The sequence below is a fragment of the Rhinopithecus roxellana genome, chromosome 14 (assembly GCF_007565055.1).
Source record: "Rhinopithecus roxellana isolate Shanxi Qingling chromosome 14, ASM756505v1, whole genome shotgun sequence".
Lineage (NCBI taxonomy): Eukaryota > Metazoa > Chordata > Mammalia > Primates > Cercopithecidae > Rhinopithecus > Rhinopithecus roxellana.
In genome coordinates, this window is record NC_044562.1 from 95,888,673 (window position 1) to 95,910,122 (window position 21,450).

The 21,450-nt window shown below is 38.6% G+C and overlaps 1 protein-coding gene across 4 annotated transcripts in view; it reads left to right on the plus strand.

The window, feature by feature from the left end:
• Positions 1-10,007, plus strand: part of PTH2R (parathyroid hormone 2 receptor) — a 138,562-nt gene extending 128,555 nt beyond the window's left edge. For 3 of the 4 annotated variants that reach the window (XM_030916653.1, XM_030916652.1, XM_010376840.2), the window contains 3 exons: positions 4,277-4,415; positions 6,145-6,186; positions 8,770-10,007. In XM_030916653.1, the coding sequence (XP_030772513.1) occupies positions 4,277-4,415; positions 6,145-6,186; positions 8,770-9,165 (577 nt within the window). In that variant the 3' untranslated portion in view covers positions 9,166-10,007. The remainder of the gene's footprint in view (positions 1-4,276; positions 4,416-6,144; positions 6,187-8,769) is intronic. The other variant, XM_030916654.1, reaches the window with a different exon arrangement.
• The last annotated feature ends 11,443 nt before the right edge of the window (positions 10,008-21,450 follow it).

Here is a 21,450-nt window from a genome sequence, read left to right on the forward strand (position 1 = left end):
TATCATGTAGCATGCTAGTAAAGAGGAGAGGTTTTAAGGCCGCATCCATCACTTACTTCATCACACTGAGTGAATACTTTCTTTCTCTGAGCCTCTGTCCTCTCTTGGCAATGGGACAATAATAGCTCTCTCCCATGGTTGTTAGAATAAAATGAGGCAACCAGCATGGGATGTAACAGGAGCATGGTGCTTGATGGCCAGTAGCGTCATCTGCTGAATGCCCTCTTTGAATCCTCAATTTAGGTGGGGATGGGTAGAGACAGAGAGAGTGGGAGTGATAGATATTATGATTGATTTAATTAAATAAAATGAGGAAAGTACCAACAGAGATGCCCATACAAAGTGCTATGTATACAGAAAGGAGGGAAGGATTAATTCAAGGCCACGGGGGATCAATCAAGAAAGGCTTAAGAGCAATAGTAGTTTCTTTTTAAAACTAAATTGATTCTTAAAAGAAAATCAGAGATTTTCTAGAGCTGCTCACCTGGAGAGAAATCACCTAGGGAGAGAGAGCACAGAATTAGGAATCTATTTTCTAAACAGAACACTGAGTCCCAAAACCACCTGACTTCTTTGCATTCCCCTCATGGCTTTGCCCTTGGACACAGAGCACACCATGTTTCCAGCAAGCCAGAAGACCGCTATCAGTTGGTACATCCCTGAATCATCTTATTAGACAGCTGTGCATTTTCAGAGAACCAGGGTGTAAAAATGTACCATGTGCATGGGTGACCATATGGACGCTCAAAAATATCAGTGCCCAGGATTGCTACATAATTTGAATAGAGAGTAAATGTCCATTTTAAGTGAACAGCCAGACCCATGACCCATGTACACATTTGCCTGGCATATGCAAACTAGCAAAACTCATCAATATTCACAGGGCTATAATTAGTTACATTCCACTGAACAGAATTTGTATTTCTATGGGCAGGAATTATTTGCATCACTGTGGTAGGCATATTTCTATACTGGCCCCCAAGATTCCTGCCCCTGGGTGTATAAGCCTTATAAAATCCCTGCTCCCCCAGTATCCTTCGCCTTGAGTGTGGGTAAGACCTGTGATGGGGTAGCCTTTCCATTGGTTAGTTTACTTTATATGACAAAGATGTCAGGATAGTCATTCCTGTGATTATGATGTGTTATATAAGATTCCATCCTGTGAGCCTGGAGAGAGATTCTCTGGCTGACTTTGAGGAAGCAATCTGACCTGTTGTGAGGGCCTATAGCTAGAACCTGAGAGAAACCTACGGGTATTGAGTGACCCCTGGTTGACAGCCAACAAATAGCCCTGCAACTGCAAGAATCTGAGATTTTTCTAGCAATGTGAATGAACTTAGAAGTGAACCCTGAGGCCCAGGTAAGAATGCAGCCAACACCTTAATTTCAGCCTTGAGAGACTGTGGGCCAGGGACCCAGGGTATGTGCCTGGACTCCTAGCCTATAGAAACAGAGAGAGAATGAATGAGTACTGTTTTAAACCACTAAATTCATAGTAATTTGTTATACAATAGAAGATGAATATAATTACTGCCGGTTTTCTATAAATGAACTTCTATCTCCATGGAGTTATAAAAGAGCTTAGTCCTAGAAAAAGAGGGAGAAAACCCAGATGGCTGAGCCTGCAGGATACTCACTACATTTTGGTTGCCTAAAGCAACTTTTCCTTAACTCTGCATTGAACCAAACTGTCCCTAATGTTCACATTTGTGATAATTTCACGATGTGCTCCATTGGTGTAGTTTTTGTTTTCACTTAGTTTTGGGCTCCTAGTCATACACAGTAGGAAAAATCAGCAGCTTGATTCTGAGAACAGTCTCTGGGAGGATTTACCCTTTCATCTTAAGGGAGGAAATATAATTTTTGTTTCAGAGTGATGTTTGACAAGACTTTCAGGGTTTTGCAAGTGAGTTAATGCTGTCCCCTTTTATCTGATTAGGCTGAACTAAAAGGCCATGAAGGCACTCAGTGTCCTGCCCAGATAGGCAGTGATGGAAAGAGGGCACTCACCATCAGGATTCAGGAGAACAAGCACATCCCAGGGAGCCCTGACAGTTGAAAGGACTAGTTTGGTCAGAGGAACCCGCTGTTTATCAGAGATCTTACCTTGGATGGAACAGATTTAAGGTAGAATCTTCATATTGAATAGACTATAGGTAACTTGAAGTATGAGGTGTGAGGACCAGGAGCAGCATAGGAGAAAGCCCATAGGCTGCAGGGAAGCTCTGAATGTGAGGACGAGTGGGTGGAGCAGATGGTTCAGGCACTAGTAAGAGATAAGACAGACAGAGGACAATGAGGTGGAGCAAATGTGCAACCCCACCTACGTCTACACTAGGCATTTCAACATGATTTCAATATGATTTTATAGAACACCTTAGCTCCTATTGTCAAGAGGGTTATGATAGGAAAGTGTATGTACATGGAAGATGGTTCCCAGTGGAGCCTGAGAATATTATAGTTCATATGGACTTCCAGGCCCTATTTCCTCATTTTGGAGATAAAACTAAATCACAATCACACAGGTAGTTAATATCAAGTCTGGAACCTGAATTAAGATCTCTGCAGCGTTAGTCTAATGTGATCTCTACTCACTCACACAGCTTATTTCCAAGAAGAAAAACAGATAAATAAAGCAGCTGGAGGAAAGACTAGTGAGAAAGGAAGAGGATCAATTGTTTGAGATTATTAGAGTGTAAATACTTCACAAAGAAAGGGCGATATTTGCAATAAGTATGAAAGAAGAAGCCAGATTTGGTAATTTCTTGGATAAAAAGTATAATGTCATCCACCTCAGGAAAATCTCCCAGAAAATAGTATGCTTGAGGGTGCTAGCTATCTATTGCTGCAAAAGGAATGACCACAAACCTAGTGGCTTAAAACAACTCCCTTGCTATTTCCCAGTTTCTGTAGGTCAGGAATCTAGGTGTGAATCCCCTGCTTCAGGATCTCTTACCAGGCTGCAACTGATTTTTCAGCTGGGACTGTGGTCTTATCTTAAGTTTGGACTGGGGAAGAATCTACTTCTAAGTTAATGTGATTGTTGGTAAGATTCAGTTACTTGCTGGCTGTTGTCCAGATGCCACGTTTCCTTGCCACATGGGCCTCTCAGTATAGCAGCTCACAACATGGTAGCTTGCTTCATTGAACCAAGCAGGAGAGCCAGTCTGCTGGTGAGATGAAAGTTACAGTTTTATGCAATGTAATCTCAGAAGTGGCGTGCTGTCATCTTTGCCATAATCTGCTGGTTAGAGACAAGTCCCAGGTCTTGCCTACACCTAGAAGGAAAGGATAAAACAGGGGCATAAATAGCAGGTGGGTGATCATGAAGGCCCACTTAGAATAACCATCATATTGGAAAGCCTGGGATTCTTCCAAATACTTAAGAACATTTATAGAAAGAGGCAGTTAAGGAGAATGATGAAAATATATCAAACGACTTGGTTTGCCAAAAAAATAGACAAAATAGACCTATAGGCACTTTGAGACAGAGTATTTGGCAGAGAATATTCAGAGAAGGCAAGATGAACTGACCACATATGGCTCATAGAAAAATATAAAATGTCTCCCAAAATAAGCATCATCAGTGAAAAATGGAGATACAAATGTAAGAAGAAACAAGGGAATAATGATTTTTAAAATGAACAAAATAAGCTGAACTACTTCTATGAAAGTAAAGGCAGTTAATCTGGATGGAAGTAATACTTCTTTACATCTCAAATGGTTAAAGGAAACTTAGGACAGAAAAAAGGCATTCTACAACTTTACGTAAATAGTATCCTTTAAGCAAGAAGAGTGGAAATGAGACTGAAGAGATTTAGGGGATAGCAATTATAGGGAGTGAGAATAAACTACCTGATTTAGTATGTAAGTGACAGAAAGAGGAGAGAAGGGAAAAAACCAGCAGAAGCAGTGGGATCCAAAGAGATAGGGAAAGGTAAGCCTAAGCCTGGACAACATGGCGAGACCTCGTCTCTAAAAAAAATAAAAAAATAGCAGGCATGGTGGCAAGTACCTGCAGTCATAGCTACTTGGGAGGCTGAGGCAGGAGGATTGCTTGAGCTCAGGAGCTCGACGCTGCAGTAAGCTGTGATCACGCCACTGTATGCCAGCCTGGGAGACAGATAGAGTGAAACGCTGTCTCAAGAAAAGACAAAATGAAAGGGTCAGCCCCACCCCCATTAGCTCTGCTAAGTTTTTTTTTTTCCTCCAGCATGCTGTCTCTACTGAAAGGCACTCTAGTTAATGAATGAAAAGGCTTGCTGTTCTCCTTTAGGAAACTGGCCAAATCGACCCTGGTCCTGGTCCTGGTCTTCGGAGTGCATTACATCGTGTTTGTGTGCCTGCCTCACTCCTTCACTGGGCTCGGGTGGGAGATCCGCATGCACTGTGAGCTCTTCTTCAACTCCTTTCAGGTAAAGGGTGCTGCCTAGTCATCTGATTCTTGTAATTTGCTTCCCTCCCTCCCTCCCTCCCTTCTTTTCTTTCTTTCTTTCTCTTTCTCTTTCTTTTCTTTTCTTTTCTTTTCTTTTCTTTCTTTTCTTTCTTTTCTTTTCTTTTCTTTTCTTTTCTTTTCTTTTCTTTTCTTTCCTTCCTTCCTTCCTTCCTTCCTTCCTTCCTTCCTTCCTTCCTTCCTTCCTTCCTTCCTTCCTTCCTTCCTTCCTTCCTTCCTTTTCTCTCTCTCTCTCTCTCTTTCTTTCTTTCTTTCTTCTTTTTCTGGTCCTTTGCAACCTTTTGCTCTGCTCTCTCTCTGGCTTTGGTGCACCTGTCTGGAGAGTCAGGGGTGGCAGAAAGGTCGATATTCTATAGTGCCTGTGCTTTTCTGTCCTGTAGAGGTCAGGTTAATCCTCTGCTCACAGCAGGAGCAGTCTGGAGCTGTTCCTCACACAAAAAAGCCTGGACAGAGAGATAAGGAAATGTCTTGCTGTAAAATATATAACACCTACAAGAACGAGGAACTCTGCTTGTGTGTATGGAAGATAAATAAAAATAAAAGAAGGTGAAGGCAGGAAAGAGAAAAAAGGAGTGGGGAGGGGAGACAAAACTGAGGAAGAGGTTGCTGGCACACATTTTATCTCATTTGAAGCTATAATTACCATCATCTCTCACATGGATTACTCTTTGTCCTGCTTACTCATTTGCTAGTCCACATATGATAGTCTGGAGAATCTTAAGAATATAAATGTGATCATGTCATATACTTGCCAGAAATACCCGAAGTTTTCCAGTTGCAGTCAGACTAAAACTCACATACCACTGTTTGGCATACACAGTCCTGCATGTCGTGGAACCTGTCTGCCTCTCACCCTGTATCACACCAGCCTCCATGTAGCTCATTAAGTTAGGGCACAATATTGCTTCCATATGTTCTGTTGCTTAAGTTCACCTCTGCCTCCAGGGCTCACACTTGTATTCCCTTTGCCTAGACTGCTTTTTCCCCAAATATTTTCACAGCTGGCTACTTGTTCTTGTCACTTAAACCCACTTGAATATCACTCTCATAGATACTTTTTTTGAGTTCATCTAATATATCCACTACGTTACTCTTTTTAAAATCACTCATTTTTTTCTTGCATAACCCTTACCATTTTGCATTTTTCTCATGTGCTATTTGTTTATATTTTATCCATGTCTCTTCCTTTCTAGAACAGGGAACTTGTCTGTCTTGTTTACATTGTTTATCCCTGCCCCGTCATGCTGAACATCTACCACACTGCATAAGCTCAATACATATTTTTGAATGAATGAAATAAAAGGTTTCTTTGTATTCTTACCATGTATTTTATGTTTGTAGTTTTCAGCATTTACAGCTTATAACTTCCTTTTACCAAGCAGAGGACAGGTATTATGTGATCCATGGGTCACAACATAAATGAAACTAATAGGATAGAAACCTATTCCTTGTGTGTCTTGGAGTGTTTTATGTTTAACGACTTATTTGGTTCAGCTGACACCAAGGAAAGATGTCAAACAAATTTAATGTAAACATAAGGATTTGGAAACACTAGGAGAGAATAATTTGTATATAATTCTCTGAAGGAATCATAAAAAACAATTTTTGGACATACACATTTTGACACAAGATGCTTTAGTGCTGTGAGTTTTATGAGTTGGCAGTGGGCTAACATTCTCTTTTGTCTGCAGGGTTTCTTTGTGTCTATCATCTACTGCTACTGCAATGGAGAGGTAGGTTTGTAGGAACCTTGGACATCCCACAGGTCTCACTTCAGCTTGTAAATGGCCATCACAATGTATCCTGAATCTCTTTAGAATTTCCAGGATTTACAGGATGGAATGGGTGAGGAGAAGGAAGCTATTTTAATCATAAATTATTCTAGAAAAGAAAAAATTAGTGTAAATAACCTAAAGTCTTCCTCTTCTAGCACTTTTAAATGTGAACTCATCTGTAGACTCTGATATTAAAAAGCAACCTTGTTGGAATACAAACAGACACTTGGATGGACAGTGAACATCGTATTCCAGTTAATACTTCTATTCCATTTCAAGTTCTGTACAAAACTCAAATAAAAGTTTCCCTGGGACAAAGTCTTTCAACAATTTTGATGTTTTTTGAACTATAAGATGATAGTGGGACAATTTCAGCTCATTTAGGAGTTGGCTGGAAAGAAGTAACTACACTAGATAATAATACATTTTACCTTGTAACTTTTAATATGCCCTGCTGTTGGATGAGCTGCCATGTTTCTTCTCTCAAATTTTAAGCTTGCTGCAGGCCCCAGCAGTGCTTGGATACTTTTATTGCGGTAGACCCGCTGATGCTTCTGACCATGTTTAGGGTTTGGACATTGTGGCATGCTAGTCCAGTACTTGCAGAAAGAGCTTAAATTAGTTTCCTGACTTACTTCTGTATTGTTCTTACCTTATTTTGCAGGAGGGGTAAGTAGTTCAGTGTAAGAGTTAAAGAAAGAGGAAAGAAACACAAAAAGCACTCAACAGTCAAAGACGGATTTATTTTGGAGATTAACCCTGGGAGGGGCTTCTGGCCAAGTTAGGTCAGAAAGCGTTCTCTCTTACAGACTAAGAGTTTTTAAGGGTTCAGGGCAGGAGAGCTTATAACAGTCTTGGAGTGCTTCTTTGTCTTGCTTATCTGGGAGGGTGAATTTTTGTGTGTCTTTTCCCATATATCTTCCTGCAGCTGCCTGCACACCCCCTCCTACCCCCATCCCCCGAGTCTGCTTTTAGCTTCCCTATCTTAGTGCACCTAAAGGGAAAGGAATGGGCTTATTAAAACCCACTGTTTTACTGGGGTCCATTGTAGACTGTGAAGTTTGGTGGTTACCCAAGAGACTTTCCCTACTTCCTCTGTGCCTGAGCTTTCTTACCAGTGTTTTACTGTCTGCTCTTTCTGGCTGCTTGTTGTTAGAAGGGAAGGGATTTCCTCAAAATGCATGAGGTTAGAAAGGGAGCTGGAACTTAAAGTGGTGGCATTTGTCCAAGATGACGGTGCTTCTGCTCTGTCAGTCAGGTGTTGACTTTTTTTGCCAAGATGAACAGATAGAAGTTTGTTGTTTCAGGTGACATCAGCATACCAGGTTTCCACTGCTTCCCATGGAAATTCCAAATAAGCTCCTTTCTGAAAAGTGGCAATTGAAGTAGAAATGAATCTTCAGTAGTATGAATGGAAATAAGAGCCCCACCCTATTAAGAACGCATTTGCCGTGCCTGCTTTTCTATCCACGAACCTTCTTTTCTCACTCTGACTCCGTCAGGCTGCCGATGCAGATTGATAGCATGACAGTTACATTTCAAATTGAGTACCTTCTATGCCATTGCTCAGCCTCAACTGGTGCCAAAGACATCAGCAATTTAAGTGGTAAAAACAGATTTTATTCAGTAACTGCTGACCGTAGGGGAAAGAGCTGAGCCCAGTTCCAATTCACACAGAGGTGATTTGGGCATTTTAAAGGGAGAATGAGGGAGGTGGACTGTAAGGGCTCAGTCGAGTCAGAGAAGTGAAAAAATGTTTGGTCAGTATCAACATGTTTAGGCCAGTTGTGCTACCAAGCAGGCAATTAAGTTAGAATTCTATCTTCCCACAGAGGCTGGGAGACAAGAGGCCTTATCCCTCTTGATGATTATATTTTGAAGGGATGGCTCTCAGGTCTTTGAGAGAGATGCTTCTGAATTACAAGAGCTGCATACTTACAATTGTGAGCCCTTTTCAGTAAATGCCCTAAGAAAGGGGAGTCATGGGCCTATCATCAGGTGTGTGCTAGCTACAGCAAATAGTAAATTCTCCTGGCAGCACTGAGCTTTCTCAGGCAGGACTATCAATGGCTGAGATCATCCTAGGGAAGCCACGTTGTGCTGCTAGAAGCCGTGCTTGAGTTTGGGCGGGTCTCAGTGCAGGGGTTCCAATGGGCTTGTCATGTGCCAAGCAGGAGTTCTGAAGTTCTCACTGGCACTGTTTATCTTGAGTTTCTCTTCCAACCCAGAATCTTTTTTTTTTTTCCTCTCCCGTATGTCAGATATTTCTATTGGTTGCATTTAAACTTCTATTTAAATTCTGATCTTGGACAAGTCTCTTTACCTCTCTCTAAGCTTCAATTTGCTCACCTCCAAAACTAACACCTATCTCGAAGGTTTTTTTTGCGGTTGAGAGAAAATACATATATGAAGTCCCTGGCATGTAGAGGAACCTCAATCAATGATTGTTGCTGTCTTTGAAATCAAGGCAAACCTCCTTGTATCAAGGCTGCAGGATCTCCTTTAGGATTTCTCATGCACAACCTGTTTCTTGTGGCTCAGGTTCAGGCAGAGGTGAAGAAGATGTGGAGTCGGTGGAATCTCTCTGTGGACTGGAAAAGGACACCACCATGTGGCAGCCGCAGATGCGGCTCAATGCTCACCACTGTGACGCACAGCACCAGCAGCCAGTCACAGGTGGCGGCCAGCACACGCATGGTGCTTATCTCCGGCAAAGCTGCCAAGATTGCCAGCAGACAGCCTGACAGCCACATCACTTTACCCGGCTACGTCTGGAGTAACTCAGAGCTGGACTGCCTGCCACACTCTTTCCATGAGGAGACCAAGGAAGGTAGTGGGAGGCAGGGAGATGATATTCTAATGGAGAAGTCTTCCAGGCCTATGGAATTTAACCCAGACACTAAAGGATGCCAAGGAGAAATTGAGGATGTTCTCTGAATGGACATTCGTGGCTGACTTTCATGGGCCGGTCCAATGGCTGGTTGTGTGAGAGGGTTTGGCTGATATTCCTATGCCTGAATTCAAAGGCTGAAAATTCAGAGTTAAGGTGTTACTCAAGGAAAGTTTTTAGGCTCCATGAATCAGCTCCTGTAAATACTAAAGACGTGAAAAGGCAAGTGTCAGTGGAGTAGTTTATTACTTTCTCTTGGCATCAAGTTTTCCACTAAATTAATGTATGGTATTTTCTCTGTGATTGTTCATTTTTTTTCTGCTACTTTTGGGTAGAAAAAAGTTTCAATTGCTTGGTGGTAGCTTTCTCTCGTATATATCACCCTAAATATAATGAAGATCACTTAGTGTGTATCAGTTTCCTTTTAGAAACTAGTATTCTCTTATTTCTTACTTTAATGTACTTCTATCATTGCATATATTTTGCCTGTGCTAGGGGCAATTAGGATCTAAAAAACTATGTGGGAAGATAAAAGTTCTAAGAACAAGTACTTGCTGGAAAATTAGTTGGCTGGACATTGATAAAATAATGCATTTATAACAATTACGCATGTTTCTAGGAACAAGGAAAATTTCTCAAAAAAGAATATTTCACACATTCCTTCTTTTGAATGTCCTCTTTGTGACCAGCCAGACCTCAGGTCTTCACCCTTTCTTCTTTGTAAACCATGTCGTGTAGAAAGGTTTCCTCAGTTATTGAGCTTGTCTGCAAATTGATTTTGTTTGTAATTTATTTTGATAGCAAATCACACTGCATCTATATCTTTTTCTTGTCTGAGCTATGACTACATTGTACATGGCATGTGGGATCAATTAAAAAATTGTTTTAACAATACATTTTGGATCACTTTTTAAAATTTTTCTTTCAATGTCTCACTTTATTTTTGAGAAACAACCAAACTTCCCTTCTGTAAATGTACACATATCAACATTTAGCTTTTGTACTTTATTCAACTTGAAATTTCAGTATGTTGCAGTTTTGAAAACTTTTATTGAGGACATGTTATGTATCAGCAGGCATGCTGCTAGGTTCTTACAAGCATTTATTTAATCCTCACTATAATTTATGCAGTAAGTCTTATTACTGTCGCCTCTTCTACAGATGACAGTGTGACTTGTAGGGGTGGAGTTAACTTGCCCAAAGTCGCCCAGCTGGTCATTGACAGCTCTATTGACTTTAAGTCCCATGTTCTTAATCATTATGTTGTATTGTCACTAGTATACATGTAGCCTATTAACCCATCAAAAATTCAATAAGGCCGGGTGTGATGGCTCACGCCTGTAATCTCAGCACTTTGGGAGGCCGAGGTGGGCGTATCATGAGGTCAGGAGATCAAGACCATCCTGGCCAACACAGTGAAACCCCATCTCTACTAAAAATACAAAAAATTAGCCGGGTGTGGTGGCACATGCCTGTAGTCGCAGCTACTTGGGAGACTGAGGCAGGAGAATCACTTGAACCCAGGAGGTGGAGGTTGCAGTAAGCTGAGATTGTGCCACTGCACTCCAGCCTGGGCAACAGAGCAAGACTCTGTTTAAAAAAAAAAAAAATTCAATGAATTCTGAATAGAGAGTACTTGGGAGTCTTGCACTGTGGTATGTTTTAGCCTCTGATCCTCATAAAATTTCCACTGTAGTGGAGAAGACGTACACCTAGGAAATTAAAAAAAAAAATCACAGAACAATATGTTTCCAGATAAAATGACATGGATCCAACTGATCTATGTCATTTTGCTGAATGACTTAACCAATAGGCAAGTAGTGTCATGATGAATAAAGTTCTCCAATATCAACAAACCTTCTTGAAAAATATTACACCTCCCTTCCATGCTTTTTCTTTCCTTCCTCTTCTGTGCCATAGCAGAGGCCATTTCCACACTTCCTGTTTAGGAAAGTACCATTGTGCATATGTAATTCACCTGATTCAATTCTATATTGTTAGTTCCCCAGGGTACCTCCCTGTTAGGAGAGAACCATCATGAGCTGAGTCAGATATTAAGTTATATTGCTAATTTTATGCAAGGCTTTATAAAATCACTTACCTTCCTATATAGTTCAGTTTTTCCATCTTTAAAATGAAGACAATATCTGTCTAGCTCAGAGCGATGTTCTGTGTTAAGGGAAATCACATGTTGAAAGCACTTTGTAATATAAAAATTCCATACAAATACTTGGTTTAGGTTCTTGTTTTAAGTTAAATCTCATTTTACCCCTTTATATTATAAAAGCTCTCATTAGTCACTGCAGTATTATAGAAATTACCAGAAAAGATGTATTTTGATAATATTGAAAATACAGAGTTCTTGCTTTTCAAGCCAACTCCAAATTCTAAGGCTACATCACTATTCCTTTTCTTCTATTTTCTTGCTGCCTTTGAAGACAGAATATTTCTTTACATGAACAAGTATAATAAAGCCCTCAGAGTTACCAAGATTTTTCTTAAAGCTTATTTATTTGTTAAGTCAACAAACGTTTACTTAGAGCTTATTATGGGACAGATACTATGTTAAGTGTGACCCACAAAAAAGAACAAGGCATAATCTGTTTTCTCAAGGAACAAATAACTTAGTTGCTAGGGCTCTTAATCTCTCCCTCAAAGAGGAAGTTTTGCTATGCTGCCCAGGCTGGTTTCAAAGTTCTGAGCTCAAGGGATACTCCACCTCAGCCTCCTATGTAGCTGGGACTACAGGCGCACTACACTGTGCCTGGCTTAATCTTATTTTGTGCACAGGTTTTTTTCCTTCTAGGTTTTAATAATGTCTGCATCCAATTAGACCACACAGACAATGAGTTATGCCAGTCTGTTGATTTATGTACTTTATGTACTAATCTCGCTTTGTATTTCACCATTTAAATCATTAATCAAATAAACCATATAAGCTCCCAAAATAGTTATTGAGGATTGGCTGATCTAGATCCAAAGGTGCAAACTACTGGCTCATGAGCTAAATTTAGTTCATACTTATATTTTATTTGCTCTGCCAAGGCTTGAAAATGTATTATTTACTTGCCAGCATTTAAAATTTGAGCTATTTCTCATAAATTATACTTCCTGACTTATAAAAATACCCGAGGATTTAATGAGACAACCATGAGCTGGGGTTGACTGATGGCTAGCTATTCAGACAGGTCAAGAGCTCCACTATGGCCAGGTGGGCACTGGGCAGTATTTTGTGACTGTCAGAATAAAATGTAACTCTAGCTGCCTGGGCTCTGGACACATTTGTTCTGTGTCCTCTGATCTAGATGATGCACTTATATACAATTAAGCAATCATTTTAAAAATATTGTTGAGGAATGATATCTATATATTTTTACTAATGAAATCAAGCAACCAAATATCCTTAGGTATACTGGAATTTAATTGTAGCTTGACATATCAACAGTTACTCTGTTTAAATGAGCCTATTAAGAGGGAAACCCATCACAATTTCTGTATTCATACTGTACATACCAACCACACTATTCAAAGATTCACTTTCTAAATCATCACTCTGAAGTACTTATCTGTGGAAGACATTGTCATCTTTTCTGAAGAGTTTAAAGCATCTTATTTTATGGGTTGGATATCAGTTTTCTTCTCTCTTTAGACTTGCTCTGACTATTCAAGTCTCAGGCCCTCTCCCTAAGACACATAGGGAATCAATTGTTCAGTAAATCTCTTACCTGTGCATCCAGAGAAGTGCTAGGCTAAAAAATTGGCTTCCCTATGGTTGTTTAGGAATAAAATAGAAAAACAATTAATGTAACCTGCTTTATTTTAGAAACTGAGCATAATATTTTGAGTATATTTTATCATATAATGATTGTAACAAACAATTATCCCCATTTCAAAAATGTAGAAACAATTAGGCTAGATGACTTACTGCAGATTAAAATGTCTGAGTTGGGATTTGAACCCAGTTCTGTTTGACTCCGAGGCCCCTGAGCATTCTCCCACCTATGTGATCTTTACTTTCTTTATGAAAAGTGCAATAACAAAGCAAATCATTAAGAAAATAGTAAGAATGCATTTAAACTATTTTGCTGTTATAATTGTGGGAATGTGAAAATCAGTAATTACATAATTATAGTTTTAGATATAAACATTCTTATCTCCCAGTATTTTGTGACTATAAGAATAAAAAGTAACCATTAAATCTAAATTCTCCTTTCAACCCCATCCAAAATGTATGACTAGATATAAAAATCTGAATTCTGTTCTTAAACTGCGTCATAAGACCATGGAAATTTGCCCACGTATTGTTGTAAAAATAACTTTGAATAACTTTATCTTTAAATTACTCATCTGTATCACATTTAAAGACAGATTTTATGTAGGTTTCCATTTATTCACTATTATAATAACTACCCAGGGCAATGGAATATCTATAAATGGTGCAGAAGCTGGGGAAAATGGCTAACATTCTTATCCCTTACTGACTCTTATTTTAATACTATTAACATTTAAATTCCATTCCTATTTAGACACCTAATCTCTATTAAAACTACTTTTATTTTGGGAGCTTATATGGTTTATTTGATTAATGATTTAAATGGTGAAATACAAAGCGAGATTAGTACATAAAGGTGTCATTTGCACACATTTTTTCCCATCTCTAGGACATACAGTAGATTTTTGCTGACCAAAGATATTTCCAACATTTGCCCTGCTTGACCTCCCCAGAGCGTGGCAACAGAAATCTGTGCCTCAGAAAAATGCCAAACTGAGCACGCAAAAGCCTGGCACCCCCAGTTCAGCTTAATTTCAGGGGCACTGGAGGCACTCTTTTCCAGCTCCATTCCAATTGGCTAGCAGGGCATCCAACATTTTCAAAGGCAAAGTAACTTGGAAAGAATGCCTTACTAAATCATAAGTCCTTAAAATGTGCACGTACCTCAAAAACTGCAATGCCTGATTTAATCTTGTTGGATCTAGTTTTGGGGTCTGATTATGAGCAGAATAAACCAAGAAGTTTTTCACAGCTTTTTTTTTTTTTTTTTTTGCCCACGTAAAATGACTTCTTAACATATGACCATTTAAACAACTGGTATTTCCCTTAAAAATATCTTATTTTATTTTGGTTTAATAATGAAAACAAAACAAAACAAAAAAACAAAAAACTCAGACAAACTTAGATTGAGGGACAGTTGGTCATACTTAGATTGAGGATGCTTGATTAGTACTCCTGAAGTCTGTCAGGGTCAGGATAAAAGGGGATAGATGGCCGGGCATGGTGGCTCATGCCTGTAATCCCAGCACTTTGGGAGGCCAAGGCTGGCAGATCATGAGGTTAGGAGTTCAAGACCAGCCTGACCCAGACAGTGAAACCCCATCTCTACTAAAAATACAAAAATTAGCCAGGTGTGGTAGCAGGCGCCTATAATCCCAGTTACTCAGGAGGCTGAGGCAGGAGAATCGCTTGAACCTGGGAGGCGGAGGTTGCAGTGAGCCGACATCTCACCACTGTACTCCAGCTTGGGCGACAGAGTGAGACTCTGTCTCAGAAAAAAAAAAAAAAAAGAAAGAAAGAAAGAAAAAAGGGATGGACTCAGAAGCTGTCATAGGTCAGAAGAGACTGGCGACACATGACAACTAAATGTTAGATTTAGTACATTTGTTACTTTAGGTGGGTGATGGGACAGAAAGCAGATATTAATGTTAAAACTGGTATATCCAAATAAAGCATGGAGTTTAATTGTTAGCAATGTGCCATATGTATAATGGTAATGTAAAATGTTAACCATGAAAGAAACTAGAGGTCAGGTATATAAAAAATCTGTACTATTTTTGCAACTTTTCTATAAATCTAAAACTATTCCAAAATAAGAAGTGTATTTTTAAAAATCTCACTTTAGCAGTTTAGGAATAAATTTAGTAAATCATGAATACTATAGTCCAACTCCACTTGAGTTTTTCCATGTCAAATATTGGTATGATTGAGCTGACATATCACAAAAATCACACACCAAGATTCTTTAGTTTATAAATATATACAATATCTATTCTATATTTGAGAATAACTAAAAATTACTGAACGTTTTTATCTGAAAATGTCAAATACTTATTTTTAGCTGTTCCCATACCAAGCCTTCTGCCTCTTTCAAATTCAGTAACCACACTACAATTTTTCCAGTTTTAATTTGTCTGTATGATATTAGATCTTAGATGAATTTAGCAATGTTTTATTTAAATATAAGGGTTTTGAGGCCCTTGGGGGAAAATGATAAACTCTGAAAATTTAGTCTATGGCCTTAGCTTTAGGAATCTTCCCTTCATCACAATTCTTTTTGGTAAGACTTCATTGCCACCTCCCACCTTCCAGATCTTTTGAATGCCATTTTTATTCTAGCTGAATTTCTATTACACTGAAAAGTAGTTGGTAAAATGTCATATTTAGAGTTCAGCTCCTATAATTTTATTGTATTGGTTGTAATATTTGTAATATCATCAAGCATATCACAAGTACCTCTCTGCAGATTTCCTGTTTGATAATTGCCCTTTGTGAAGTTATCAGTTTCTATCATGCAGTCTATTTTACATGATTTTCTTTGTAAATAAAAGTTACAATAATTCCACTGTCCTCTCATTATAATTTTCATACACATATACATGTATTGATTACAGTTGGAGATAAGTAAGGTGGAGAATTTATTCTTTGTAGAGTGTTAGGCTGTATGTTTACAATTTTTGAAACTGCCAACTGAGCAACAAGGATATGTCAATTTATTCTTTTGTTTAATCAACACCTGTTGAACTGTGACTAAAAATTGTAAGTTTAAGGCACAGAAATAACAGAATGCTCTCTGATTTATAAATTCAACTGCTCTCAAGAAGCTCACAGTTGAATTTATTTATTTATTTAAATTTTAAAAAAATTTCAGTGGCTTTAGGGATACAAGTGGTTTTTGGAATTGTATAGTGGTGAAATCTGGGCTTTTGGTGTACCCATTACCCAAATAGTGTACATCGGTACATCAGTGGCCCCAACCTTTTTGGCACAAGGGACCGGTCTTGTGGAAGACATTTTTTCCACTGACTGAAGTCAGGGGCGGGGGGATGGCTTCAGGATGATTCAAGCACGTTACATTTATTCACTTCAGTCTATTGTTATTACATCGTAATATATAGTGAAATAATTATACAACTCACCATAATGTAGAATCAGGGAAGCCCTGAGCTTTATTTCCTGCAACTAGACGATCCCATCTCGGGTTGATGGGAAACAGTGACAGATTATCAGGCATTCGATTTTCATAAGGAGCGTACAACCTAGATCCCGCGAATGCACAGTTCACAGTAAGGTTTGCACTCCCATGAAATCTAATGCTGCCGCGGCTCTGACAGGAGGTGGAGCTCAGGCAGTAATGTGAGCTATGGGGAGTGGCTGTAAATATGGATGAAACTTTGCTCGCTTGCCAATCGTTCATCTCCTGCTGTGAGGCCCAATTCCTAACAGGTCACGAACCGGTATTAGTCCGCCTGGGGGTTGGGGACCTTCGGTGTACATTGAACCCAATAGGTAGTTTATCCCCTCCCAAGTCCCTCCTTCCCTCCCCCCTTCGGAGTCTCCAGTGTTCATTATATCACTCTGTATGCCTTTGCATACACATAGCTTAGCTCTCACTTATAAGTGAGAACATTATTTGGTTTTCCATTCCTGAGTTACTTCATTCAGGACAATAGCCTCCAGTTCATTCAAGTTGCTGCAAAAGACATTATTTCATTCTTTTTTTATGGCTAAGTGTATTCCATGGTGGGTATATATACCACACTTTTTATCTGCTCATAGGTCGATGGGCACTTAGGCTGATTCCATACCTTTGCAATGATCACAGTTGAATTTAAAAACTGTTGCGAGAGAAGACAGGTATGAGGGTGCAAAAGAGGGGAACTTGGTTTAGATATAGAGTAAAAAGACTTCCTGGGGGAGGTAAAGTGGAATCTCTAAAAGAGATAAGAAGTGAGCAGGCGGGGAAGTGAGTGAGGAAGACGTTCCAGGCAGTTGAAATTTAGATTGGAAGCTACAAAAGTGTGGGAGAATTTAGTACACATGGGGAACTGCAAGGTTTCATGTCGAAGTGTGATCTGGGAAGGAGTAGACATAAGCAGTAAGGCTGGAGAGGCAGGGAAGAAGAAGATCGGGAAGGGCTGTTATCCCCTACTACGCCAGTAAAAGTGGTGAGGAATCCCTGACAGGTCTAAGCAACAGTATTTTTTAAAAAAATTTTTAAAGACTTCATTTTTTTAGAACAGTTTCCGGTTCGCAGCCACATTGAGAGGAAGGTATAGAGATAGCCCATACATCCCTGTCCCCACACATGCGTGGCCTCTCACTATCAATATCCTCCACCAAAGTGGTATATTTTTAAAAATAGATGTTCTTATATTAGGTCATCATTTTCACCCAAAGTCCACAGTTTACATTAGGGTTCACTCTTGGTATTGTACACTCTATGGGGTTGGACAAATGTGTAATGATACAGTCCACCACTGCAGTATCATACCGAGTATGGTTTATTGGTATCTCACTGTTATTTTAATTTGCATTTCCCTAGCAACATATGATATGGAGCATCTTTTCACATGCTTATTTTCCATTTGTATACTTTTTGGTGAGGTTTTTGTTAAGGTCTTTGGCCCATTATTTAATTGGAGTGTTTATTTTCTTATTATTGAGTTTTAAGAATTATTAGTATATCTTGGATAAAAGCCCTTTATCAGATGCATCTTTTGCAAATATTTTCTCCCAGTCTGTGATTTATCTTTTCATTCTGTGGACAATGTCTTTCATAGAGTAAAAGTTTTCAATTTTAATGAAGTCCAGCTTATCAATTATTTCTTTTATTGACCACATCTTTGGTTCCATATCTAAAAAGTCATCACCATACCAAATGTTGTCAAGGTTTTCTTTTATGTTATGTTCTGGGAGCTTTACAGTTCTGCATTTTACATTTAGGCCTGTGTTCTATTTTGAGTAAATTTTTATGAAGGGTGTAACATCTATGTCTGATTCTTTTTGTTTTTTCTTGCATGTGAATGTCCCGTTGTTCTAGCACCATTTGTTGAAAATGCTGTGTTTTCTCTACTGTATTGCCTTTGCTTATTTGTCAAAAATCAGTTGACTCTATTTATGTCGGTCTATTTCTGGGTTCTGTTTCCTGTTCTATTAATCTATTTATTTTTCAACAATACCACACTGTCCTGATTATTATAGTTTTATAGTAAGTCTTGAAGTAGGATAGTGCGGGTTTCCAACTTTGTTCTCCTTCAATGTCATGTTGACTATCATGGATCTTTTGCCTCTTTTTGTAAACTTTGGAATGAATTTGTCATTATCTATAAAAAACTTGGTTGAATTTTAATAGGGAATTCATTGAATCTGTAGATCAATTTTGGAAGAACTGACATGTTGACAATATTGAGTTTTCCTATCCTGACAATGGAGTATCTTTCTACTTATTTAGTATTTCTTTGATTTCCTTCATCAGGCTTTTGTAGTTTTTCTCATAGAGATTTTGCACATATTTTGTTGGATTTATGCATAAGTATTTTATTTTTGGGGGGATGATTATGTAAATGTTATCGTGTTTTAAATTTCAAATTTCACTTATTTATTGTTGGCATATAGAAATGCAATTGACTTTTACCTTGTACCCCACAACCTTACTATAACCACTTATTAGGTTTTTTTGGTCAATTCTTTAAGATTTTCTATATAGACAATCATGTTATCTGTGGACAAAGATAGTTTTATTAATTCTTTCCAATCAGTATACATTTTATTTCTTTTGAATGTCTTAATTCATTACCTAGGACTTCCAATACGATGTTGAAAAGTAGCAGTGAGAGGGTCATCCTTCCTTACCTTGACCAATCTTAGTGGGAAAACTTAAAGTTTCTCATCATTAAGTAAAATATTAGCTATAGGTTTTTTTTGGCTATATATATATATATATATTTTGTTATTATTATACTTTAAGTTCTAGGGTACATGTGCATAACGTGCAGGTTTGTTACATATGTATACTTGTGCCATGTTGGTGTGCTGCACCCATCAACTCGTCAGCACCCATCAACTCGTCATTTACATCAAGTATAACTCCCAGTGCAATCCCTCCCCCCTCCCCCCTCCCCATGATAGGCCTCGGTGTGTGATGTTCCCCTTCCCGAGTCCAAGTGATCTCATTGTTCAGTTCCCACCTGTGAGTGAGAACATGCGGTGTTTGGTTTTCTGTTCTTGCGATAGTTTGCTGAGAATGATGGTTTCCAGCTGCATCCATGTCCCTACAAAGGACACAAACTCATCCTTTTTTATGGCTGCATAGTATTCCATGGTGTATATGTGCCACATTTTCTTAATCCAGTCTGTCACAGATGGACATTTGGGTTGATTCCAAGTCTTTGCTATTGTGAATAGTGCTGCAATAAACATACGTGTGCATGTGTCTTAATAGCAGCATGATTTATAATCCTTTGGGTATATCCCCAGTAATGGGATGGCTGGGTCATATGGTACTTCTAGTTCTAGATCCTTGAGGAATCGCCACACTGTTTTCCATAATGGTTGAACTAGTTTACAATCCCACCAACAGTGTAAAAGTGTTCCTATTTCTCCACATCCTCTCCAGCACCTGTTGTTTCCTGACTTTTGAATGATTGCCATTCTAACTGGTGTGAGATGGTATCTCATTGTGGTTTTGATTTGCATTTCTCTGATGGCCAGTGATGATGAGCATATTTTCATGTGTCTGTTGGCTGTATGAATGTCTTCTTCTGAGAAATGTCTGTTCATATCCTTTGCCCACTTTTTGATGGGGTTGTTTTTTTCTTGTAAATTTGTTTGAGTTCTTTGTAGGTTCTGGATATTAGCCCTTTGTCAGATGAGTAGATTGCAAAAATTTTCTCCCATTCTGTAGGTTGCCTGTTCACTCTCATGGTAGTTTCTTTTGCTGTGCAGAAGCTCTTTAGTTTAATTAGATCCCATTTGTCAATTTTGGCTTTTGTTGCCATTGCTTTTGGTGTTTTAGACATGAAGTCCTTGCCCATGCCTATGTCCTGAATGGTATTACCTAGGTTTTCTTCTAGGGTTTTTAAGGTTTTAGGTCTAATATTTAAGTCTCTAATCCATCTTGAATTAATTTTCGTATAAGGAGTAAGGAAAGGATCCAGTTTCAGCTTTCTATCTATGGCTAGCCAATTTTCCCAGCACCATTTATTAAATAGGGAATCCTTTCCTCATTTCTTGTTTTTGTCCAGTTTGTCAAAGATCAGATGGCTGTAGATGTGTGGTATTATTTCTGTTCTGTTCTGTTCCATTGGTCTATATCTCTGTTTTGGTACCAGTACCATGGTATTTTGGTTAGTGTAGCCTTGTAGTGTAGTTTGAAGTCAGGTAGCATGATGCCTCCAGCTTTGTTCTTTTGGCTTAGGATTGTCTTGGCAAGGCAGGATCTTTTTTGATTCCATATGAACTTTAAAGCAGTTTTTTCCAATTCTGTGAAGAAACTCATTGGTAGCTTGATGAGGATGACATTGAATCTATAAATTACCTTGGGCAGTATGGTCATTTTCACAATATTGATTCTTCCTATCCATGAGCATGGTATGTTCTTCCATTTGTGTCCTCTTTTATTTCACTGAACAGTGGTTTGTAGTCAAGTTAAGGAAGTTCTTCTCTATTTCTACTTCACTGAGAGTTCCTTATTTTGAAACTGGCGTTGAATTTTGTGTTTGAATTTTCTGCATCTATTGATGTAATCAGGTGCTTTTGCTTTTTTAGCCTGTTGATGTGATGGATTACATTAACTGATTTTTGAATATTAAACCAGCCTTAAATACCTGGGATAAATCTCATTCAGTTGTGACTTACAATTTTTTTTATATATTGTTGGATTTGATTTGCCAATATTTTGTTGGGAATTTTTGCATAAATGTTCTTGAGACATATTCATCTTTAGTTTTCTTTTCTTACAATGTTTGTCTGGTTTTGGTATTTGGGTTATGACAGCCTCATAAAATGAGTTGGGAAGTATTTCCTCTGCTTTTATCTATTGAAAGAGATTGTAGAGAATTGGCATAATTTCTTCCTTTACTGTTTGGTAGAATTCGCCATTGAACCTGTCTGGGCTGTGTGCTTTCTGTTTTGGAAAGTTATTCATTATTGATTCAGTTTTTTAAATAGATTATAGGCCTATTCAACAGTCTGTTGCTTCTTGTGTGAGTTTGGGCAGGTTGTGTCTGTCAAAGAATTGGTGTATTTTATCTATGTTGTCAAATTTGTGGGCATAGGG